This window comes from Podarcis raffonei, chromosome 1 (assembly GCF_027172205.1).
Source record: "Podarcis raffonei isolate rPodRaf1 chromosome 1, rPodRaf1.pri, whole genome shotgun sequence".
Taxonomy (NCBI): Eukaryota; Metazoa; Chordata; class Lepidosauria; order Squamata; family Lacertidae; genus Podarcis; species Podarcis raffonei.
In genome coordinates this window covers 46,738,067-46,761,041 of record NC_070602.1, presented here as the reverse complement: position 1 = coordinate 46,761,041, position 22,975 = coordinate 46,738,067, and the positions used below count along the sequence as shown (strand labels likewise).

Genomic DNA, 22,975 nt, shown 5'->3' with positions numbered 1-22,975 from the left:
GGCTTGGAGGGAGCAGGCTGGCACTCTTGAGGCAGGGGAGAAATCCTGTCCTGTGGATCACAGCAAGCGAGGGAGAGAAGTCTAGATCTCTCAGCTCTGAGGGAAACGGCTTGAAGAGCTTCGTGGTTCCAGGAGCCGTGACAAAAACGGCTGGAGCGACCCGAGGTCGTGACGGAGATTGTTAGAGGAACCCCTACGAGGAAAACTGATATCCTGAGCCCTCTGCCAATGGTAAAATGCAAGGATTTTGTTTTGGTTTTTTGCTGTATTCTGGAGGAATGGGAAGCTATGGTAGCTGTATGAAGATGTCACTGGTAGACTACAATCCTAGATCTATTTACGTAGGAGTAAGTCCCATTAAATCCAGTGTGAATTTCTTTTGAGTAGGCATATGTTATACCACTGTTAATGGTATGGTTACCTTATCACTTCTAGTTTGTTTGATTCACATTGTGAAAGAGGAAGGTAAAAGGTTTGTGTGTGCTGATTTTAGGTTGAAAAATCAATTGTAAACATAGTCATTAAAAATCCTTTCTTTTCTGTTACAAAGAGCTTAGCCTTCGTTTTCGCTTTTCTGTTTTGCTGAAAAAGCAAAGCCTTCTGGCACCATAAAGATGAATATATTTATTATGGCATAAACTTTTGTGGATTACTGTCCACTTCATCCAATACATGAAGTGTTACACAGTGTTATGGAGGTTACTTTTGGAAGGATTGTGAAGAGTGAGGTCAGAGTAGTCATTAGGGGATTTGGAACATGGGTCTTCAGGATGCTGATGACACTCAAATCTATGGGCAGTATTCAATTACTATGTCCAATCAGTGTAAGGATAGCTGCCTGTGTAGCATGACTTCCCCCATCCTCCCCCTGTATGGCCTCCCAAAATCTGCTCCAGAGAGTTGAGGGAACTCTAGAACAGATTGGGGCACACTGGGGGAGCGGGAGCGGGGAGAGACAACATTCTGTTGCTCAAGAACATGTTGGGATTCGCAGGATACTGAGTAAGTCTGCAGGCTTCAACAGGATGATGCAATACTCTGTGAAGTGCTGGGTCAGAGTGACTCAGCAAGAGTGTGATTAATGTGATTGGCTATCACCTGTTTTAAAAAGGAAAGCCTGTTCAACAGTAACTGTGGTGGTTGTGCTGTGGTGTGGTGATGCTGTGGTGGAGAGTATTCGTTTGCCTTAAGGAGCAGGTACTCTGTATGGCCTGTTTTTGTAAATACCTGTATATAGCTCACATTAAAAAGACTGCACTGGAAAACCCTGGGACTCTGAGTGTTTCTGCTAAAAGCGCCACGAGGAATTCGCGACAGAACATTCACTAAATGCTATTCTGCATTCCACTGTTTCTCCATGGCATCTTAAATCTTGTGTTGTCATGCAGGAACTGGGCACAGTGGTACCTGGGAGCAGTGGTGGACTGGAAAAAGGTCTAGAAACAAAGCTGAACAAATTGCTTGCTTGTTAAGGATGGGTTTGTAGTCCCTTCGTAGCAATGGGTATGTAACTTGGGGGTGCACCATCTTTGTTACTGGACATCCAAGTTGCTTCAGTGACTAGGAGTGTCTTCTGCCAGCTTCAGCTGGTGTGTCTGCTATAGCTGTTCCTGGATAGCAAAACCATACTAGTCTAGTTAATGGTTACCTCCAGATAGGGTTACTGCAATATGCTCCCTCTGGGGTTGCCCTTAAAGCTGATATAGAAGCTGCAGCTTAGTGCAGAATGTAGCAGCAAGGCTGTTGAAAGGGGTGCTCTACTAATAACATATGTATAACCAGGGGTGGTGCATCCCATTTTGCCACTTGAGGTGAAATGGTGCCGCGTTGCCCGCATTGCTGCCAACACTGCCTCTGCTCCACCCACCTCCGCCAGCTGTGGTGCCAATATCTTAGCTCAATGAGATCTCATGAGATTTTGTCCATCGGAGTGGATGGGGTGCCTGCGGGGACAGCACCTTGGGGGCTTCAGCTGCCTGAAGCTGCTGCTTCACCCCCACCTCATGGATGGGCCAGCCATGCATATAACACCTAACTGAAAGAGCTGCACTGACTTCCAGTATGCTACTGAGTCAAGTTTAATGTCTTGCTGTTAGTATATAAAGCCTTGAACAGCTTGGCATCACGCTACTTCTAAGAATGCCTTACCACTTGTATGCTGCTGGTGGTCACTTCATTTTCAGGAGAGACACTCCTGGTAGTACCGTTTGCTCCCAAGGTTTGTCTTAGGTTCATTAATAGCAGGGCTTTTAGTGATGTGGCACCTGCCCATTGCAATATGCTTCCAGTGAACATCAAGAAGATTCCTGTACTAGTGGCATTTAGGTGCCTGCTTAAAGCTTATCTTTCCACTCAGGCTTTCCCTGAAGGTTGAACCAGCAATGTTGATGTACTAATCTGATCTATTCATTTATGATGTATTTGTTTTCTCAATGTAATTTTATTGTTGACCAAATCTCGTAGAATTGTAGACCACGAGGGTCATTTAGTTCAACCCCTTGTAATGCAGGAGTATTTTGCCCAACATAGGGCTCAAACCCACAGCCCTGAGATTAAGATTCCAATGCTCTACTGACTGAGCTATCTCTTTGCCCGATAATGGTGAAGAACCCTAGGTCAGTGGTAGAACATCTGCTTTGTATGCATAATGTCTCAGGTTCAATCCCTAACATTTCCAGGTAAGGCTAGGAGAGACCTCAGTCTGAAATCCTGGAGACTATCAGTCAGTGTAGACCAGGCATAGGCAAACTTGGCCTTCCAGATGTTTTGGAACTACAACTCACATCATCCCTAGCTATCAGGACCAGTGGTCAGGGATGATGGGAGTTGTAGTCCCAAAACATCTGGAGGGCCAAGTTTGCCTGTGCCTGGTGTAGACAATACTGACCAAAGGTCTGACTCAAGACAAGGCAACTTCCTTTGTTCTTATTTTATGTCATTCATTATCATGGTGTTTTTTTAAAAAAAAACATTGGTGTTACAGAGAGCTTTGAAAGTGTTTATGTGTATATGTATATGCACACATATATACATATTGTGGGGTTTTTTCAGTGAGTGCAATATTTTATCTGGAGATAAATTACATCAAAGATCAGTTTAAAAATGCTAATGAAAACCTTACAGACACAAATATATGTTTTGCATATTACTCTACTTAATTTCCTTTCTCAGTTTTTGATATAGCGAGTGCATTGTTCACTTCTCTGATCTACTGTGTGCTTACTTCCTGCATTGATTCTATTGGATGGACTCTTGAAATCAGTCTTCTTAAGTGATATAGCAGTATAGTCCTGTAAAACAAAGTCAGGCCAATAGCAGCAAAAATGAAAAATGCAGTTCCTACAATAATTGCTATCACGGTACCACTCATGCCTTGTGGAGCTGGTCCACTGTCAATGCTGCCACCGTAGCCTTTATTGAGACAGTCAGGAGGAGCCCAGCCATAATCACAATGACAATGTTTGTGGTTGTTGCATTTCCCCCGATTATGGCACTTTGACACATTACAATCATACTTCAAGAGGGACATGCTCTTGCATTCCCTACTAATGCACAACATGCCAGTCCCACAAGGGGTGCCATCTCTCACTGCTGCAGTATCGATTATATCCATTCCAAAGTGGTAATCTGCACCCCAGCATTGGGTACTGCCAATTAAGGTTTGAATTATGGTGCGGTGTTCCACCAAAGAAGGAAGTGTCTGCACGTTAGCGCACTGGATTTGCCCACACAGGACATTCTCAGCATTACATTTCTTGTAAGTTCCAAGTCCCAGGCCACAGTTGCCAAAGCGATCACCACGAGCATTCATTACTTTGAAGCAATTGTCTGAAGCAGCTGATGCTTTCTTGCCAAAGATCATTTTGCACTGCTCACTGTGAGTAGCGCAATTCCCATGATAACAGTGTACAGCACTATTGCATGGGGCACCATCTTGCATATAAACATCTTCAGGACACAATTGTGATGACCCGTTGCAGTACTCAGGAAGATCACAGTTGCTAGTTTTCGCTCTGCAAATAGTTCCAGCTGGAAGATACTGACACTTAGTGCAGCACTGTCCAAAAGCACAAGTGGCACCTGGACTCAACCTACAATTAGATTGGCAACATGGATCTGACTTACACTTAGCTGGTGAGCCACAGTCGCATTGCTCTTCATCTTCCACTATTTCGTTGCCACAATAATTGAGATTATTTTTTTGACCAGCTGTTGGTGGAGTGAGCAAACAGTTAGAGTTCCTTAGTTTATAATAATCGTTATAACTGCAATTGCTAAACTGATCGACTTCATCTGGAAAAGCAGCCATAATGCAGGATTTTCGTTCACAAGTACAGTATGTTCCATCATGTTGCATGCCAAGATTATGTCCTAATTCATGGGCAAAAAGCACAGCAAAAAAGGACACACTGTAACCCACATAAGATTCAACACCAGATGCCCAGTGAGAGCTACAAATTGTTGCTGTGAATGCTAATCCAGCTGTCTGTCCATACAGCTTATGTACAAATAAGTGACCGGCATCATTAGGTAAATGTTTATTTAGTGTGTTTTTTCTCCAAGTATTGAAAGTTTCAAGTAATTGTGACATTTTATCAGCAATTGCTATGAGGTTCTTTTCTGACCATATCTCCAAGCCAGCTACAGACAAAACAACACCAAGAGGCTTAAAGAATGCATTGGCAGTATGGACTATCTCTAGAACACGTGCACTGGTCAAAGTTTGATTTCTCCCAAGCTGTATATATAGTTTTTGTTCCACCACAATTGCAACTTCTACATACCTGGAGTCTGTCCACCAGTCATTTTCAGAACGTTTGGCTGGTAAATGCTCTCTCTCCGGGATCATGGCCTCTTGACGACGTTGTTCTTCCTCTGTTAGCCCACACCTCATACGGATAGTATCCTCCGTTTCTTCCAACCTATATACCATGTGCTGAGAAGTAGTAGATCCCTGAATAGGCTCAATTTCATAGGTGTCATTTTCTAAGTGCAGCAGACCCCTGAGGCCCCCTGAACAAGTGCTGAGGGTAACCCAAGAGGAAGGCTTGCCTTGGACAAAGCCACGGTAGAAGCAGTCATCTCTTATGAAAGGATAGTCCGTCTGGAGGTCCCCTTCCTTACTGTAAGTGAAGACAGGGAAATGTTTAGGGACAAAGCCCCTCTTTTGCTTGAGATGAATCACATGCTCTTTTCCCTCAATTTGCAATAGGTAGGTGACATCATGGGGATTTTGTTCTCCATATCTAGGGGTCAATTTCTTTGGAATGGTCACCTCATAAGAGGCATATCTAAAACCCTGTGGTGGTTTCTGATCTGCATTCCCACTCACAACATTGAATGAAATCAGCACTAGCAGCCACACATGGTGGCTAATCATTTTCCCTGACAGTGGAAAGCAACCTCCAGAATACCCTGCTCTAGCTTTCTATCCCAGCCCCAAAAGCCTCCCACAACTCAGCTGAGAGCAGACCAGAAAGAAGATGAGGTGGTTGTATGTGAGCTAGACAAGGAAAGGGAGGATTCTGACCCTGGCAACAGTCATTGCAGTTACCTTTAGAATGTAGGCGGAGCCTGGAGAATCAGAGAAATAATAGAATGGAGAATAGGGAAGCACATGGTGGAAGGGGAAAGGTGTAATAGAGATAGCTGGGTTAAAGGGTTATGGGAAGAAGAGGCAAATGCAATGGGAAGTTGAGAAGCAGAGGACCAAGAAATGGGAGATAGTTCAATATATTGACAGTGTAATAATAGACAAGTATGACATGAAGGATTTGGGGTAGGTGCAAAACATCCATTTGATGAAGGGACCTTCTTTGGAATTTTACTAATATTCTGAGAGTAGACTGGAGGATGTGGGATATGCGGATATAACCCATGGGTTAGTACCTAGGTTCCCCCCCTTTTTGTATTTAGATCTTGGTCAAGTTCTCACCCAGGAAAACCTGGGACCTTAGGAGTTAAAAGACCCCTTTTTAGTGTAAGTGAAGACTGGTACATTTTTAGGGACAAGGCCCCTCTTTTGCCTGAGCTTCAGCACATGGCTCTTTCCCTCAAACTGAGCAGCTAGGTAATGTCTCGGGGTTCTTGTTTTCCACATCTGGAGGTCAGTTTCATTGGGATGATCACATTGTAAGAGCTATGCCTAAAGTCCTGAGGCAATGTCTGACCATTGGACTCACTGAGTCTCCTCCATAGGATCATTATCAACACTTTGTCTGGCAGGAAAAAGTCCTCTAGACTAGAGCACCCCACTCTGGTGCAGAATGGGCAGCGGATGAGGAAATATATTCTGTTCCTTGCAAGGAGTTAGTAGCTTTACAATTGGAATGTAGGTGGAGCTTGGTAAAGGACAGAGCAGAATGGTGAGAGAGTAGGTTATAGTTTCAATGTGCATGGAGCTTGGCCAGTGATGGATAGAACAAAATGGAGGAAAATGGCAAAAGAAAGGGAAAGGTGCCTGAAGATGATTGGCTGAAAACATTTCAGGAAGAAGAATTAGGTGTGATAGGAACATGAGATGCAACAGATAAAAAAAACCAGAGAAACTGACAATGGAGTAACAGAGATGTGTGGTATGCATTTACAGAAAGACACTGTAGCCACATTACTAAACATTCTGGGAGTACACATTGTTTTCTTGGTACATGATTTGAAGGAATCATGTAGCACATAAACAGGAGCAACCTCTACCAGCAGAATATGGGATGTGAGGAGCAGCAGGTTGTAATGAGTATACAGCAGAAGTGATACTGGGTGCAAGTTGCTGCAGCTCAGCCTCCCCCAGACTTTAAAATGTATATGTATTTATTTATGACTAGAAAAACCTATCAAAAAATAATTCCTTTTTTTAAAAAAGACAGTCTTCAGATAGGATCAAACATTTGGGCCAGTAGGCAAAATCTTTGTATTAATAAACCATTCATCTTATTGCTTTGTCGAATACAACCCTTGTTGAACGTACAGGCTGGTCTGGTCAATTGGTTGTGGTCAGAGTTGAGTTGGCAGGGAGCCAGTCAACTGAGCTTCCCATCTCTTGTGGTTGGAGAGGGGCATTGGGCATGATTCATAGTCAAATAAGAGGACCTCTGGGGGCTTAGGCAGGCCACTGTGCATCCAAGTTTCATGTGAGATAGCCTACCAGTACAGCCCACGCTAGTGTGGGTAGTGTGCTAAATGAGCACAAAGATTCTGCATGCCAGTGAAAGCTGGGTTTGTGTTAGGAGGGAATAAGTTAATAACAATTATATGTGATGCATTCTGAAGTGTGGGGGATTTTAAGTGGAAATCCTAACCAACCTCAGACCCTCCTCTAAACTGCTTGTCAAACGCTAAATGACTTAAATTGCCCTCTCAGACCTCCTCCTAGACCAAATTAAGTACCCAGTTGCCTTTCAAAGAAATCAAACATACGTTGTACATGACCCAGATTAAATCACTGACTACTGTATTTTATGCTCTCACCCACCCTCAACTACAAGCAATCAGATGACATACACATACATCAGCAATCAGTTGAAATGTTTTGTTGTGGAACTCCACTTGTTATCTCTTATTGATAAACACAAGATTTCCATATACTGATGTGACAGGAATACAAATTACCGTACATCCAAATGCAGTTCTTAAGAACTGATGAAAGACTTGCAAAGTCAAATATATCTGCATATTTCCCTTTCACACTTTTTATATATTCTGTCATTGTTCAGTTCAGTAATCTGCTGTGCACTTGCTTCCTGATTGTGTTCAGTTGGATGGGTTCTTGCACTGTCTTCTCCAGCATTGCATCAGTCCATATCTCAAATAAACACACAGGCAAACATAGTGATGTTAAATTCTAGAGAATAATCTTTTGAAGAATATTCTCAATTAATGAGAATATTAGAGAATATTCATTTAAAATAGGAGAATATTCATTTTAATGCATTGGAAATGATATTAGTTAATATACATGTTTATTTATGGGTAAACCTGTTCAGATGGCAAACAAAAACTGTACAGATACTTTTATTTAATGGGGCAATGCGGTGAATTCATATTCTTTGATAAATAAAAATATAGAAATGTCAACTGTTTAAATCAAGGCCACTTCACATGCTGTTACACATAATTGTATAGGTACTGTCAGGGAACTGCCATCGGAACTAGAGGAGTGGCGGCAACTTACGCACGAGCAACCCCATAACCATTACAGGTACTTTAAGTGTATAAAGCATTAAAGCTACTTTATGTAAAAAACAAAACACTGTATGACCAAGGGTATAGAATTGCTAAGAATAAGGTCACACCAAAATATAAAAAAGGCTATTACATATACAGTGGTACCTCGGGTTGAGTACTTAATTCATTCTGGAGGTCCGTACTTAACCTGAAACTGTTCTTAACCTGAAGCACCACTTTAGCTAATGGGGCCTCCTGCTGCCGCTGCGCCGCCAGAGTACAATTTCTGTTCTCATCCTGAAGCAAAGTTCTTAACCTGAAGCACTATTTCTGGGTTAGCGGAGTCTGTAACCTGAAGCATATGTAACCTGAGGTACCACTGTAGTTGAAATACATACGAATTCAAATGTTCATGAAATTAAATGAATAGCATTTTTAAAACTAAAAAAAAAATAAAAAATTCTGTAGCTCACATTTCAGAACTGCCAATGATGAGTGACACAATGCCCAGTAATGTAACTCATTTTTCATTACTTACACTGGCAATATCACAGCTTGACTTATTATTTACTAGATTTTTTTAATGTGGGTTGTAAAACTGGTTCTTACATTTGAATTTACAGTTTGTGGAGAATATTCTCTGGATAATTTTCTAGCAGAGAATATTCTCAAGAATATTCTCATTCTCAATAATATTCTCACCTCACATCACTAGGCACACACCAGCTATAGCGCTAATAACAAATTCAATTCCTTCAGCAGTTCCTGCAATGACAGTGTCCTGGTTTGGTGGAGGAGGGCCACTGTCAATGCTCCCACAATAGCCTTCATCTACACATGAATGGCACATTCTAGCATTCCCCTTAATATACATCATGCTCTTGCCACAAGGAGTCCTATATCTCACTGCTCCAATATCAGGTTTAGACAGTCAGGAGGGGCCCAGCCAGAAACACAATGACAATATTGGTAGTTGTTGCATATTCCCCTATAATGGCACTTCGTGACATTACAATCATATTTCAAGAGGGACCACCCTCTTGTACTCGACATTAATACACATCATGTTCTTGCCACAAGGAGTCCCATCTCTCACTGCTCCGATATCAGGTGTACCCTTCCACTGTGGTAGTCTGTTCCCCAGCAGTTCTCATTGCCAATAAGTGTATTAACTATGGTGCCACATTCTGCATGATATGGTCCATTATTTCATGCACATCTGTTTGGCACATTCAATGCATTGTTCAATTCTGTGATTTAGTCTGGACTTTCTTCTTTTTTAATATCTTGCTCATGCTTTCTTTCTCTCAATCTGACAAACATTTCTCTCAAGTGCTTCCTGAAATAAATACCCAGAACAACAAGAACACAAAAAACAAATATAATTACTCCTATAATTGCTGCTGTGCTGGAATTAGGGCTAAAAATATTCTGTGGTGGAGGGGGTCCACTATCAATGCTGCCACCATAGCCTTCACTGAGACAATCTGGAGGAGCCCAGCCATAATCACAATGACAATGTTTGTAAGTGTTGCATATACCCCTATAGTGGCACTTTTTGAAATGACAATCATAGTTCAAGAGGGATACACTCTTGCACTGCCTATTAATGCAAATCATATCAGTGCCACAAGGAGTCCCATCTCTCACTGCTCCAATATCAAGTATTTGTATCCCACTGTGGTAGTCAGTACCCCAGCATTGTCTATCTCCAGATTGTGTTTGAATTATAGTGTTATGCTCCTCTAAAGAAGGTAATTCGTCAATATTATCACATTGGATTCGACCACACAGGAGATTCGTAGCATTACATTTCTTATAAATTCCATGTCTAAGGCCGCAGTTGCCAAAGCGATCCCCTCGACCATTCAGTTCATTGAAGCAAGCCTTTGAAGCAGCTGTTGCTTTCTTGCCAAAGATCATTTTGCACTGCTCACTGTGAGTTGTGCAATTTCCATGATAGCAGTATACACCATCACTACACGGGGTGCCATCTTGTAGATAAACATCTTCAGGACACCACTCTGAAGTCCCATTGCAGTACTCAGGAAGATCACAGCTGCTAACCTCTTGTCTGCAGACATAATGAGCTGGAAGATACTGACACTCAGCACAACACCGTCCGAAAGCACAAGTGGCACCTGGGCGCAGCATGCAGTTAGACTGGCAACATGGATCCAACTTGCATTGATCTGGTGAACCACAGTCACATTGCTCTCCATCTTCCACTACTTTGTTACCACAGTGTTTGAGTTTATACATTTTATCAGGCTCTGGTGGGATTAACAAACATGGAGTGTTCCTTAGCTCAAAATAATTCTGATAACTGCAGTTGCTAAACTTATCAGTGTTTGCCTGAGCTGCAGCCATAATGCAGGCATGTCGTCCACAAGTACAGTATTTTGAATCATGTTGCATGCCAAGATTATGTCCTAATTCATGAGTAAATGTATTAGAAAAATCAGACAAACTATAACCAACATATGATTCAACACCACATGCCCGATCAGTCCAACAGATTGTTCCTAAATATGATAATCCTCGCGTACGTCCAAAGCCCTTATATACAAATAAATGAGCAGCATCATTCTCTAGATGTTTATTTAGGGTGTTTGTTCTCCAGTCATTGAAATTGGAAAGCAGGGTGTAAATGTTGTTATCAATCACAATGAGGTTCTTTTCTGACCAAATCTCCAATCCAACAAGAGTCACAACGACACCAAGTGGCTCATATAATGAATTAGCAACATGAATGACATCTAGAACTCGCATAGCAGCAACAGTTTCATTTCTATCAATTCTCACATATCTTTCATAATCCACAACAATTGCAACCTCTGCGTAACGGGTGTGTGTCCACCAACCTCCTTCTGGAGCACCCCTAGCCACTGCATTCTCTGTTTTTTGGATCATGGTCTCTTGATGCCTTTGCTCTTCTTCTGTTAACCCACATGTCATACGTGCAGCACCCTCTATTTCTTCCAACCTATACATCACATGTTGAGAAGTAGATCTCTGCACAGGCTGAATTTCATAGGTGTCATTTTCTAAATGCAGCAGACCCCTGAGGCCTCCTGAACAAGTGCTGAGGGTGACCCATGAGGAAGGCTTGCCTTGTACAAAGCCACGGTAGAAGCAGTCATCTCTGATGAAAGGATAGTCCACCTGGAGGTCTCCCTCCTCACTGTAAGTGAAGACAGGGAGGTGTTTAGGGACAAAGCCCCTGTTCTGCTTGAGATGCACTACATGGCCTTTCCCCTCAATCTGCAGTAGGTAGGTGACATCATGATGTTCTTGTCCATACCTAGGGACTAGTTTTCTTGGGATGGTCACCTCGTAAGAGGCATACATAAAGCCTTGTGGTGGTTTCTGACCTGCAGTCTCACACAAAACATTCAACAAGATCAGCACCAGTTGCCATGTGTGGTGGTTAGTCATTTTCTCTGACTGGGAAAGCAACCTCCAGAGCATCCTGCTTTGGCTTCTTATCCCAGCCCCAAAAGCTTCCCACAGTTGAGAGCAGACCAGAAAGATGAGAAGGTGGTTGTTTATGAGACCATCAAAGAAAGGGATGGTTCTGTCCATAGCAACAGTCATTGCAGTTACCTTTAGAATGTAGGTGGAGCTTGGAGAATCAGAGAAGGAATAGAATGGAGAATGGGGAAGCACATGGTGGAAAGGGAAAGACGTTGCAGAGATGGCTGGGTGAAAGGGACACAGGAAGAAATGGGTGCTCACTCTTTTCAGGTGGGCAGCAGTTGCAGCCCCTTGCTCTCTGCTGCCATCCTGGCTGTCAACTCATGCATGTTTGTCAACTGTTTTGGGAATTCCCCCAGCCAGCATGTTCTCAGGGTGGAACTTCTCTTCTTAACCCCAGCTTCAAAGGGGCCAATCAGAGGCCCCACCAGTTGGGCAGTGCCTTGCGTGCTAGCCAAACATTGGCTTCTGCCATGCCTGCACCAGGCAGCAACACCTTAAAAGAGCTCTCTGCACTTGCCTTCTGCAGCATTGTCGGCCAAAGAGCAATCTTACCCTTCCTCCCTTATATTTAATTGTTTTTTACATATGTAGGTCAATGTCCTATAATGTTTAACCATATTTCACTTTTCAGGTTGCTGCTTTAACCTTGCTTTATTCCTTAGGTTGTATTCCGTCTAACTGATTTTGATTCCTTATGCCTTCCTTGCTATGGTTGCTAGGCGGGAAGGAATTTGCCTGCAGATGAACTGGACCGTCTTGAGGTTTTGCTTTCCCCACAGCAAAACATCACAACTTTTAGTGATTAAAGCACTGGGTGGAATCCAAGTCTTCAGGTTTTGGGTAAAGTGGTGTATCATCCTGTCCTGACCCAGGAACATATTCCGGGTTACCCATTAGACAGATCTCAGTGGATGTATCTGTCCAGAAGCCAAGAATGAGACTGATGGGCCATAGAGCTTTCAGTGGTGACCCTAGATCAGCAACTTGGTGAGGCCATAATCTTTGGCACTACCCTGAAAATGTTCCAGCACCTCTGGCAGAAGGCTTCCCAGAGTAGCTGGGGCAACCTAGTCCAAACGGGCAGGGTACAAATAATAAATTATTATTATTATTATTATTTATTATAAGGCTGGAATGGATATACACCCAATGCCTGAGCCAAAATTCCACCTATACCTGTGATCAATAAAGTTGTGGACATTTTTAATCCAAACCACTGTCTGTGCACGTTTGGTCTATTACATCTCAATTTGGTCACATGCTGGGCATTGCGACTGGGACTGTAAATTAAGTGCAATAGGAAGATGAGAAGCAAAGGACCAAGAAATGGAAGAGAGTCCAATAAACTGACAGTAGAAACATAGGCATGTAGGGCATGTAGGGCATGCAGGATTTGGGGTATGCACATAGCATGTATTTGATGGGGACCTCCATTTTCACTATTTACTAACATTCTGAAAGTAGATGGGAATATGCAGATATAACCCTTATGTCAGTAACTAGGAATTATTTTCCTATTGTATTTAGAACTAGGTCAAACCCTCATTCCGTAAAACCTAGAATCCCACAAAAGATGTTTGGATAGCAGTTCTTCCATCTCCACTTACCTGAAGTAAGGCCCAAATGACCATATTTATTCAGCTTAGCAAACCACATTAACAAGAGACTGGTAAAATAGACAAAACCATAAAGTTATCCCAAAGTTCAAAACTGCCCACCTCCTCCCAAGGTTTCAGTGTAATCCCTTGACTTTGTTTGTTCATGGTTGATTGAAGGATGCAGTCATGATGTGGGGTCCATTGTAATTTGCAAGAAGATGCATAAACTTGATAGTGTTGTAATATAATATCTCCAGTATGTTAATCTGGGTGCATTGCAAATACTTTAGGCAATCAGTGACGGGTTCAGATTTGTATTCCAACCAGCAAGCAGCAGCAAATCATTCCTGTAGCAACTTCTGGTCTTTGCACCATCAGTCAATTGTAAATGCAGGTGAGATCCCAGATGTCGATGTGACTCAAACACGTTCCTTCTTGGTAGAGATTTCAGCCAGGAAGAAAGTGCCCACTTATAGTGATCTTGGCTGATAGTACTTACAGCACAGGTCTTTACTGCAGGAGTTAGCAGATCTCCAAGCTCTCGGCACATCAATAGTACATCTAACAGCAAGCAACAAATCTTCATTTCACAAAGGAAGACCATTTTAATCTTCAGCAGAATTTAACCCTTGCACTGCCAGGGGCACTTGTGCTTAGGGTGAAATGAACTCTTTTAAAACTTATTGAGGGTTACTGGAGAGGAGGCAAAAGTGTCCCAAGCACTCATTTGTTGCTGAACATATATCAACAGTTAAAGTTAAGCATATGTTACAGCTCCACCAAACATGCAAATCAGCCTCCTTCACAGGGATGCATCTTGGGTTTCTTACAATAAGAGTGCGGTACCAGACTTAACCATTTGGCAGCATCTGTTTCTCTGTACACACAGGCATAGGCTCTATCAGGAAGATGTGGGTTGCAAGGCACAGTAGTGGAAGTAATAACTATTGAAGTAATAACAAATTTAGGTTGCTATAGCTAATATTTGACAACTGGATTTATCAGTTTAGTGCTTTCAAATGTTTATTTGTCTATTATTTATATAAACATGTCTCTGAACAACAAACACTACAGATAAAATCACAGAATTTTTTTTAAATGTGCAGTCACCAGATCAAACAGGATAAACAATAAAAGACAGTGAGGAGGAGATACCATTGCCCAGAAATAGCCACAGCAGTGTGTGATCCAAGTAATATCTCACAATCAAAAAAACACCCTTAAAAAATTCACTAAACAGATCTTTGCAAACTGCCTGGAGTGTATAACAATTATACATTGTGAAGTTTCTCATACCGCCACCTTTGCCATATGCCTTGCCTATACTGCAGTGCTCCAACATTATTCCTCCTCGACAGTGGGAAGCAACAGCATCCACACAGAGGAGACACTCTCATCCCCATAGGCAGGTAAGCTTTGTGTTGGTTGAAGCCAGGCACTCCACTCTATAAATATTGCCATTGCTAGCCTTACAGGAGCAACCCTCAAGGTTCAGGAGGGAGTAGCAGGGAGATGTGAGGGGGGGAGAAATGGGGGTGGGTGGGTAAATTAAGCCTGTTAGGATGCCAGCCATGAGGGTTGCCTGTTGGACAAAATAGCAGGGGAAGGTTGGTCATATGGGTTGCTGAGAGAAGGTGGGTCAACAGGACTCTTTGGTACATGCATGACTATTGGTTCATGCAGTACTTCTCCTGGTTTGCTTAAGTGTACCTGAATTCAGGGCGAGCCTCCACCCTTTGCTACCCACCTGTCAAAATGGCCCACATGGGGGAGCTCAACATCTGACCCACTGATTATCATCACCTGTTCCCAACACAAGCAGTTCTACAAATAAGGCCTCCTCTTCCTCCAGCCCCTGAGTTTCCTGGCATCTATGATTGGGGCGCAGGAGTGAGAGAGGCAAATGGTCGATGATGTGTCAGATCGTTAAGTACTTATGGAATTCCCTGTTGTATTTGCAGTCTGCGTTTGAGATCTTGGAACTCTCTTTTCCTCCTGACTCAATCTTTTCTCTTCTTTTTTTGCAATGAAAAAGATGAGGTCATTTTCTTCCTGGTGCAGCTCAAAATTCCATATTCTGCTTCCCAACCCCATGCTCTATGGCAAGAATGGGGAACCTCCAGTTGTTGCTGGACTACAAATCCCAAAATCTTTAACAGGGGGTTGATCATCCAACACTATCTGGAGGGTGTCTCATTCCCCATCACTGCCATATGGAGTGAGCCACTGGAGCAGGAATGCTGTCAGTTTGTGTTTGTGGCTGCCTTTATTGCATGGTCTGTCTCCTCCCTTTCACTGCTCATCTTTCCCTTCAATGTGTGTGGCTGAAGGTTTAGCACCTCCTGTCAGAACCACATCTTGATCCCTTATTCCATTGTCCCAGAGGGCTGTGTGAGCGACTAAAATACCTGCCTGTAAGACTTACAGTAGTTGGGTCATTGCTGGCTCCAGCGTTGATAGATCGGGGGATGCTATAGCATCATCTTATGTGTGTTATGATGCACAACGTGTATTGGGAAGAGGCATTCGCATAGCAGCAGTGCTTATGAAGGTTTCTGCGGGGAAATAATGATATTGGGAAATGTGGCTTTTGCTCAGTGTGCAGTTATCCATTCCAGAAAACAGATGTTTCCCTCGGTATTTAGTGGAACAACATTTCAGAGGATTAGAGGATAGATAGCCTTGATAAAAAGCAGGTTTCTTACCTGTTGATGAGACCAAGATTTTCATAAACTGATTTGCTAAGGAGAGTAACTCCACAAAAGGTAGTGAAATAATAATACTCAAAAGCTTTCAGACTCAAAGTTACATTTTTGTAAAATACAGTATTGCCTATTATTTTCTTTGTATATTTTTTGTACAATGTGCATTGTTGACTTCCATGATTTATTGTGGGTTTTACTCCTGTTTAGATTCAGTTTGAAGGAATCTTGAACTCAGTCTTTTAAATTAGTTTCTCAGTCCATTTCCCTTAAACCAACACCAACAGAAGGAAAAGGATAGATACAATTCCTATAAAAATTCCTACTTTGTAGCCAATCCTGCGTGGTGGAGGGGGGCCACTGTCAATACTGCCACCATAGCCTTCATTGAGACAATCTGGAGGAGCCCAGCCATAATCACAATGACAATGTTTGTAAGTGTTGCATCTTCCCCGATTATGGCATTTTGTCACATTACAATCATATTTCAAGAGGGACACACTCTTGCACTCCCCATTAATACACATCATCCTCTTGCCACAAGGAGTCCCATCTCTCACTGCTCCAATATCAGGTATCTCCATTCCAATGTGGTAGTCCGTACCCCAGCATTTCCTATTGCCAATGGGTATTTGAAATATTGTGCTGTGTTGTTTCAAAGAAGGTAACTTAGTAATGTTATCACACTGAATTCGACCACACAAGCTATTGGTAGCATTACATTTCTTATAAGTGCCATGTCTAAGGCCACAGTTGCCAAAGCGATCACCTCGGGCATTCATCTCTTTGAAGCAAACCTCTGAAGCAGCTGTTGCTTTCTTGCCAAATATCATTCTGCACTGTCTGTTATGGGTTGTGCAATTCCCATGGTAACAGTATGCACCATCCCCGCATGGGGCACCATCTTGTACATACACATCTTCAGGACACCATTCTGAAGTCCCATTGCAGTATTCAGGAAGATCACAGCGGCCAACCTTCTGTCTGCAAACAGAATGAACTGGACGATACTGACACTTAGCACAGCAAAGTCCAAAAGCACAAGTAGCAGCAGAACGCAGCATACAATTAGATCGGCAACATGGATCTGACTTACATTCACGTTTTGAACCACAGTCACATTGTTCTCCATTTTCCACTACTTTGTTGCCACAAGATGTGGTTTTCTGCATTCTATAAGGGTCTGGTGGAATTAACAAGCAATGAGAGTTCCTTATTTTGTAATAATCTTTATAACTGCAATTACTAAATTTATCAGTGTTAGCTTGATCTGCAGCCATAATGCAGGCATGTCGATCACAAGTACAGTATCTTCCATCATGTTGCATGCCAAGATTATGTCCTAATTCATGGGCAAATGTGTTAGAAATATGGAACAAACTGGAAGTCATATAGGATTCAACACCAGATGCCCAAAGGGTACTACAAACTGTGCCTATGTATGCTAATCCAAGTGTACTTCCAAAACTCTTATATACAAATAAGTGAGCAGCATCATTCTTTATATGTTTAACTAGTGAGGCTGTTCTCCAACGTGAGAAACTCCTAAGTGTGTCATTTATACTGTTAGTAACTTGAATGAGGTTCCTTTCTGACCATATCTCCAGTGCAGATATAGACAATTCAACAGAAAATGGCTCATATAGTACATTGGCAGTGTGGAGGACATCCAGAACTTGCATAACAATACGACTTTCATTTCTGCCAAACTTGACATATCGTTCATGTTCTACCACAATTGCAACCTCCACATACCTAGTGTGTCCCCACCAGCCTTCACCAGCAGCACTGTGGGCCAATATATTCCTTGTGGTTTGCATCATGGCCAGCTGATGGCTTTGCTCTTCTTCTGTTAACCCACACCTCATGCGGATAGCCCCATCCTTTTCTTCCAACCTATACACCACGTGTTGAGAAGCAGAAGATACCTGAACAGGTTCAATTTCATAGGTGTTATTTTCAAAGTGCAGCACACCCCTGAGCCACCCTGAACAAGTGCTGAGGGTAACCCAAGAGGAAGGCTTGCCTTGTACAAAGCCATGGTAGAAGCAGTCATCTCTGATGAAAGGATAGTCCATCTGGGGGTCCCCCTCCTTACTGTAAGTGATGACAGGGAGTTGTTTAGGGACAACACCCCTCTTTTGCTTCAGCTGCACCACATGACCCTGCCCCTCAATCTGCAGCAGGTAGGTGACATCACTGGGTTCTTGTTGTCCATAACCATAGGTCAGTTTTCTAGGAGTGGTCACTTCATAAGAGGCGTACCTATAACCCTTCGGTGGTGTCTGACCTGCAGCCTCAACCAGGGCATTCCATAGTATCAGTATTAACAAGCTGGCAGAATTGCTGATCATTTCCACCAAGAGACAAAAATTTCTGCTAAATTACTCTACTCCAGCTTCTTATACAGGGCAAGGAAGCCCTCTGTAGCTGCAGGTGGGCCTGTAGCAAGACTGGAAGGAGACTGCATGTGGGATAAAGAAGGAGGATGATTCTGACCATAGCAACAGTGAGTAGAATCACTTTTTGGAATGTGGGCGGAGTTTGAAGTATCCATGATGGAACAGAATGGGAAAATAACAACAGAGGGTGTCTAGCAATGGTGGGAAATACTTTCTGGCTGGGAGACCACATTGGCCTGCCAATGGGGAGATATCAAATTTGACAGGTGAGTAGGGCTGCCCACCCATCAGTCACCTGGCATTATAGTGACATCAGGGGATGCTGCTGTGCTTTGAAGCCCTGAGTTGAAGGACTTTAAAGTGTGTGGCTGTTTGAAAGCCCTTTGCAAGCAGCCTCATGTTGCTGCATTAAACCTCTGGAATTTGGATGTTTAAAGCAGAAGTGCAAGGCTGTTTGCTAAGGGCTTTGAAACAGCCCCATGCTGCTCTTTGAACCTCTGGTTTTCCAAAGTTCAAACAGCAGTGCAGAGGTGTTTGAATGTCTGGTTGTTGTGTACATTAACCACTAAATTTACATTATCCCTGACATATACACAAAAAAGGCACGAAAAGAATGGCAAGAAAATGACAAATTTCTTATGGGCACGGGGGGAAATGCCAAATAAGTATCTTTAGGAAATACGTAGGTTTGAGTATCCTTTATTCTGCAATATTATTGTGTAAATACTTTTGTGAATTACAAGTTGGTTTACGAGAGATGATTTAAATATTTATGTTTATACTGCAATAACAAAAACAAATTGACAGATTTCTAAAATACATTGGGTGAAATTTTGGTACAGTATTGCACCCCAAAGCAACCATTCATGTTTTGTGAGATAGACACATGATGGGGCTGAGACTCACAGAGCTTTCATCCAAAATTTTCTAGAGAGAACTCTGTGAGATCCCTTCCTTTGTTTGCCTTGGCAGGAAGCTATAGCACTATATACGTCCTTGCTGCCTAGGCATCTCTCTTTCTTCATTATGCCTCCAAGCTGACCACACATGCATGTCTGAGCTCTGCAGCTGACACACCATTTTGAAAATATTATTATTATTGTTGTTGTTGTTGTTGTTGTTGTTGTTGTTATTAATACACTGCCCATCTGACTAGGTTTCCTCAGCTACTCTGGGTAGCTTTCAGCAAAATATAAAAACACCATAAAACATCAAACACTAAAAGCTTTCCTATAGAGGGCTGCCTTCAGATGTCTTTTAAAAGTCAGATAGCTGTTTATCTGTTTGATGTCTGATTGGAGGGCATGGCATAGGGTGGGCACCACTACCAATAAGACCCTCTGACTGGGTTCCTATAGCTTCACTTCTTGCAGTGAGGGAACTGCCAGAAGGTCCTCGGAACTGGACCTATGTGTCCAAGCTGAACGTTGGGGGTGGAAATGCTCCTTCAGATGTACAGGGCTAAGGCCGTTTAGGGCTTTGAAGGTCAGCACCAACACTTTGATTTGTGGTCGGAAACGTACTGGGAGCCAATGTAGACAGTTTAGGACTGGTGTTATGTGGTCCCGGCAGCTATTCCCAGTCACCAGTCTAACTGACACATTATGGATTAGTTGTAGTTTCTGAGTCGGCTTCAATGGTAGCCCCACATAGAGCACCACAGGAGCCAACTCCTAGGGGCTGATGTCCCTACACCCCCCCAAGTAAAATATTTGAGGCTGGGACCCACCAAAGTTGATGGACGTTGCCATTCAATTGGTGTGTGGGTGTGGGTGTGTGCCGTATCATGTGATAAATTATGTGGGGCGTAGCTTACCTGCCCCCCATATTTTATTCAATTTGGCACCCCTGTAGAGCATATTGCAGTAATCCAAGTGGGAGGTAATCAGAGCATGCACCACTCTTGCAAGGCAGAGTTACTTTTGTAAGTTAGATAATACAGTGGCACCTTGGTTTTTGAGCATCTCGGAAGCCGAACATTTTGGTTTTTGAATGCCAAAAATCTGGAAGTAATTGCTTCCGTTTTCGAATGCGCCTCAGAAGTAGAACAGCTTCTACTGCGCGTTTTTCCATTTTTCCAATTGAACTTGCAGCCAGCCCTTTGTGCCTCGGTTTTCAAACGTTTCGGAAGTCGAACGGTCTTCCGGAATGGATTACGTTTGAGAACCAAGGTACCACTGTAGTTATAAATCTGCCTTCATTTTGCTGCTGTAACTGCTTCAAGACCTAGATTATGTAAGTAAATATTACTTTTACTTCTTCACAAAACAGTGTGTATGTGTGTGTGATTGTTACTTTAAAGGAGGTGAAAAGAGGTAATACTAGGGAAAGTGCAGACTGCCTTAAAACATCCCAGATCATTGTTTCTAGAAGGTTAAATTGACCTTATCTTACCAAATTTAAAGCTGCAAAGGGTGGTGGTGTTCTGCTGACCTCACTCAAGGAAGGATAAATACAGTAATATCTCCTGTCATAGTGCCTAAATCCATTCCTACAGAAAATTAAAGCTTTCTTCCTGATTTTGGAAAGACTTTTGGCATTATCAGCGCTATGCTCTAACCAACTAAGCTATTCAGCATTGCACCTTCCTTGTGCCATCTGACAGAGCTTTTACTAGAAGTGTAGAGCCTTTTATAGTTCAGCCTGAAGGAGGTGGCAAGAACTGACAGCAACTCACTGTGAATTGTTTGCAAAACATTTTGATGATAAAATTGTTTGCATCTACCAAGATATCGACTCTGCTGTTACAGCATATGAACCTCAAGGGGTGTGCAGAGCACTGTCCTGTTGTGTTGGATGAGTTTCAGTTAGTAAGGCTTGAGCAAGTGGACAAGTTGCTTGGATTGGTTAAGATAACCACTTGCACTCTGAGGCCTCGCCCCTCTTGGCTGATAAAAACTAGCAGGAAGGGGACAACTGAATACCCCTTTTGGACTTTTGTGTGAATCATAGAATCATAGAATCATAGAGTTGGAAGAGACCACAAGGGCCATCGAGTCCAACCCCCTGCCAAGCAGGAAACACCATCAGAGCACTCCTGACATATGGTTGTCAAGCCTCTGCTTAAAGACCTCCAAAGAAGGAGACTCCACCACACTCCTTGGCAGCAAATTCCACTGTCGAACAGCTCTTACTGTCAGGAAGTTCTTCCTAATGTTTAGGTGGAATCTTCTTTCTTGTAGTTTGGATCCATTGCTCCGTGTCCGCTTCTCTGGAGCAGCAGAAAACAACCTTTCTCCCTCCTCTATGTGACATCCTTTTATATATTTGAACATGGCTATCATATCACCCCTTAACCTCCTCTTCTCCAGGCTAAACAAGCCCAGCTCCCTTAGCCGTTCCTCATAAGGCATCGTTTCCAGGCCTTTGACCATTTTGGTTGCCCTCCTCTGGACATGTTCCAGTTTGTCAATGTCCTTCTTGAACTGTGGTGCCCAGAACTGGACACAGTACTCCAGGTGAGGTCTGACCAGAGCAGAATACAGTGGCACTATTACTTCCCTTGATCTAGATGCTATACTCCTATTGATGCAGCCCAGAATTGCATTGGCTTTTTTAGCTGCCGCGTCACACTGTTGGCTCATGTCAAGTTTGTGGTCAACCAAGACTCCTAGATCCTTTTCACATGTAGTGCTCTCAAGCCAGGTGTCACCCATCTTGTATTTGTGCCTCTCATTTTTTTTGCCCAAGTGCAATACTTTACATTTCTCCCTGTTAAAATTCATCTTGTTTGTTTTGGCCCAGATCTCTAATCTGTCAAGGTCGTTTTGAAGTGTGATCCTGTCCTCTGGGGTGTTAGCCACCCCTCCCAGTTTGGTGTCATCTGCAAATTTGATCAGGATGCCCTTGAGTCCATCATCCAAGTCGTTGATAAAGATGTTGAATAAGACCGGGCCCAAGACAGAACCCTGTGGCACCCCACTAGTCACTTTTCTCCAGGATGAAGAGGAACCATTGATGAGCACCCTTTGGGTTCGGTCAGTCAGCCAGTTACAAATCCACTGAGTGGTAGCATAGTCAAGACCGCATTTTACCAGCTTCTTTACAAGAATATCATGGGGCACCTTGTCAAATGCCTTGCTGAAATCAAGGTAGGCTACATCCACTGCGTTCCCTTCATCTACCAGGCTTGTAATTCTGTCAAAAAACGAGATCAGGTTAGTCTGACACGACTTATTTTTCAGAAAACCATGCTGACTATTGGTGATCACAGCATTCCTTTCTAGGTGCTCACAGACTGTTTGCTTAATGATCTGCTCCAGAATTTTCCCTGGTATTGATGTCAGACTTACTGGGCGGTAATTATTTGGGTCCTCTCTTTTCCCCTTTTTGAAAATAGGGACAACATTTGCCCTCCTCCAGTCTGCCGGGACTTCGCCTGTTCTCCAGGAATTCTCAAAGATGAATGCCAGTGGTTCTGAAATCACATCTGCCAGTTCTTTTAATACTCTTGGATGCAGTTCATCTGGCCCTGGAGACTTGAATACATCTAGACTAGCCAAGTATTCTTGTACTATCTCCTTAGTTATTCTGGGCTGTGTTTCCTCTGCTGAATCATTTGCTCCAAATTCTTCAGGTCGGGCATTGTTTTCTTTATCGGAGAAGACTGAGGCAAAGAAGGCATTGAGGAGTT

The 22,975-nt window shown here is 42.9% G+C and overlaps 4 protein-coding genes across 5 annotated transcripts; all 4 read right to left on the bottom strand.

Annotated features, from left to right (window-relative positions):
- Positions 1-3,201: 3,201 nt before the first annotated feature.
- LOC128412015 (disintegrin and metalloproteinase domain-containing protein 21-like) lies at positions 3,202-7,657 on the bottom strand. Of its 2 annotated transcripts, XR_008330015.1 has the most exons (3): positions 4,785-7,657; positions 4,126-4,209; positions 3,202-3,290 (listed from the first exon to the last, which is right to left on the bottom strand). XR_008330015.1 is itself a non-coding variant. In XM_053384747.1 (2 exons), the coding sequence occupies exons 1-2, from the start codon at positions 5,378-5,380 to the stop codon at positions 4,365-4,367; spliced, it is 603 nt and encodes a 200-aa protein (XP_053240722.1). In that variant the 5' UTR covers positions 5,381-7,657; the 3' UTR covers positions 4,280-4,364. The 2 variants fall into 2 exon arrangements, 1 of the variants encoding a protein (XP_053240722.1); XM_053384747.1 differs by lacking the exons at positions 3,202-3,290; positions 4,126-4,209 and adding an exon at positions 4,280-4,371.
- Positions 3,209-4,168, bottom strand: LOC128402992 (disintegrin and metalloproteinase domain-containing protein 21-like; the record flags this gene model as incomplete). The annotated part of the gene is made up of 1 exon (XM_053367528.1): positions 3,209-4,168. A coding segment is annotated over one exon (960 nt), but the record flags the coding sequence as incomplete, so codon positions are not given.
- Positions 7,658-8,440: 783 nt separating the features above from the next.
- On the bottom strand, positions 8,441-12,697 carry LOC128412000 (disintegrin and metalloproteinase domain-containing protein 20-like). The gene has a single exon (XM_053384705.1). The coding sequence runs from the start codon at positions 11,755-11,757 to the stop codon at positions 9,418-9,420; it is 2,340 nt and encodes a 779-aa protein (XP_053240680.1). The 5' UTR covers positions 11,758-12,697; the 3' UTR covers positions 8,441-9,417.
- A 551-nt stretch (positions 12,698-13,248) lies between these two features.
- On the bottom strand, positions 13,249-19,405 carry LOC128412010 (disintegrin and metalloproteinase domain-containing protein 20-like). Its single transcript, XM_053384727.1, has one exon. The coding sequence runs from the start codon at positions 18,292-18,294 to the stop codon at positions 16,210-16,212; it is 2,085 nt and encodes a 694-aa protein (XP_053240702.1). The 5' UTR covers positions 18,295-19,405; the 3' UTR covers positions 13,249-16,209.
- Positions 19,406-22,975: the final 3,570 nt, after the last annotated feature.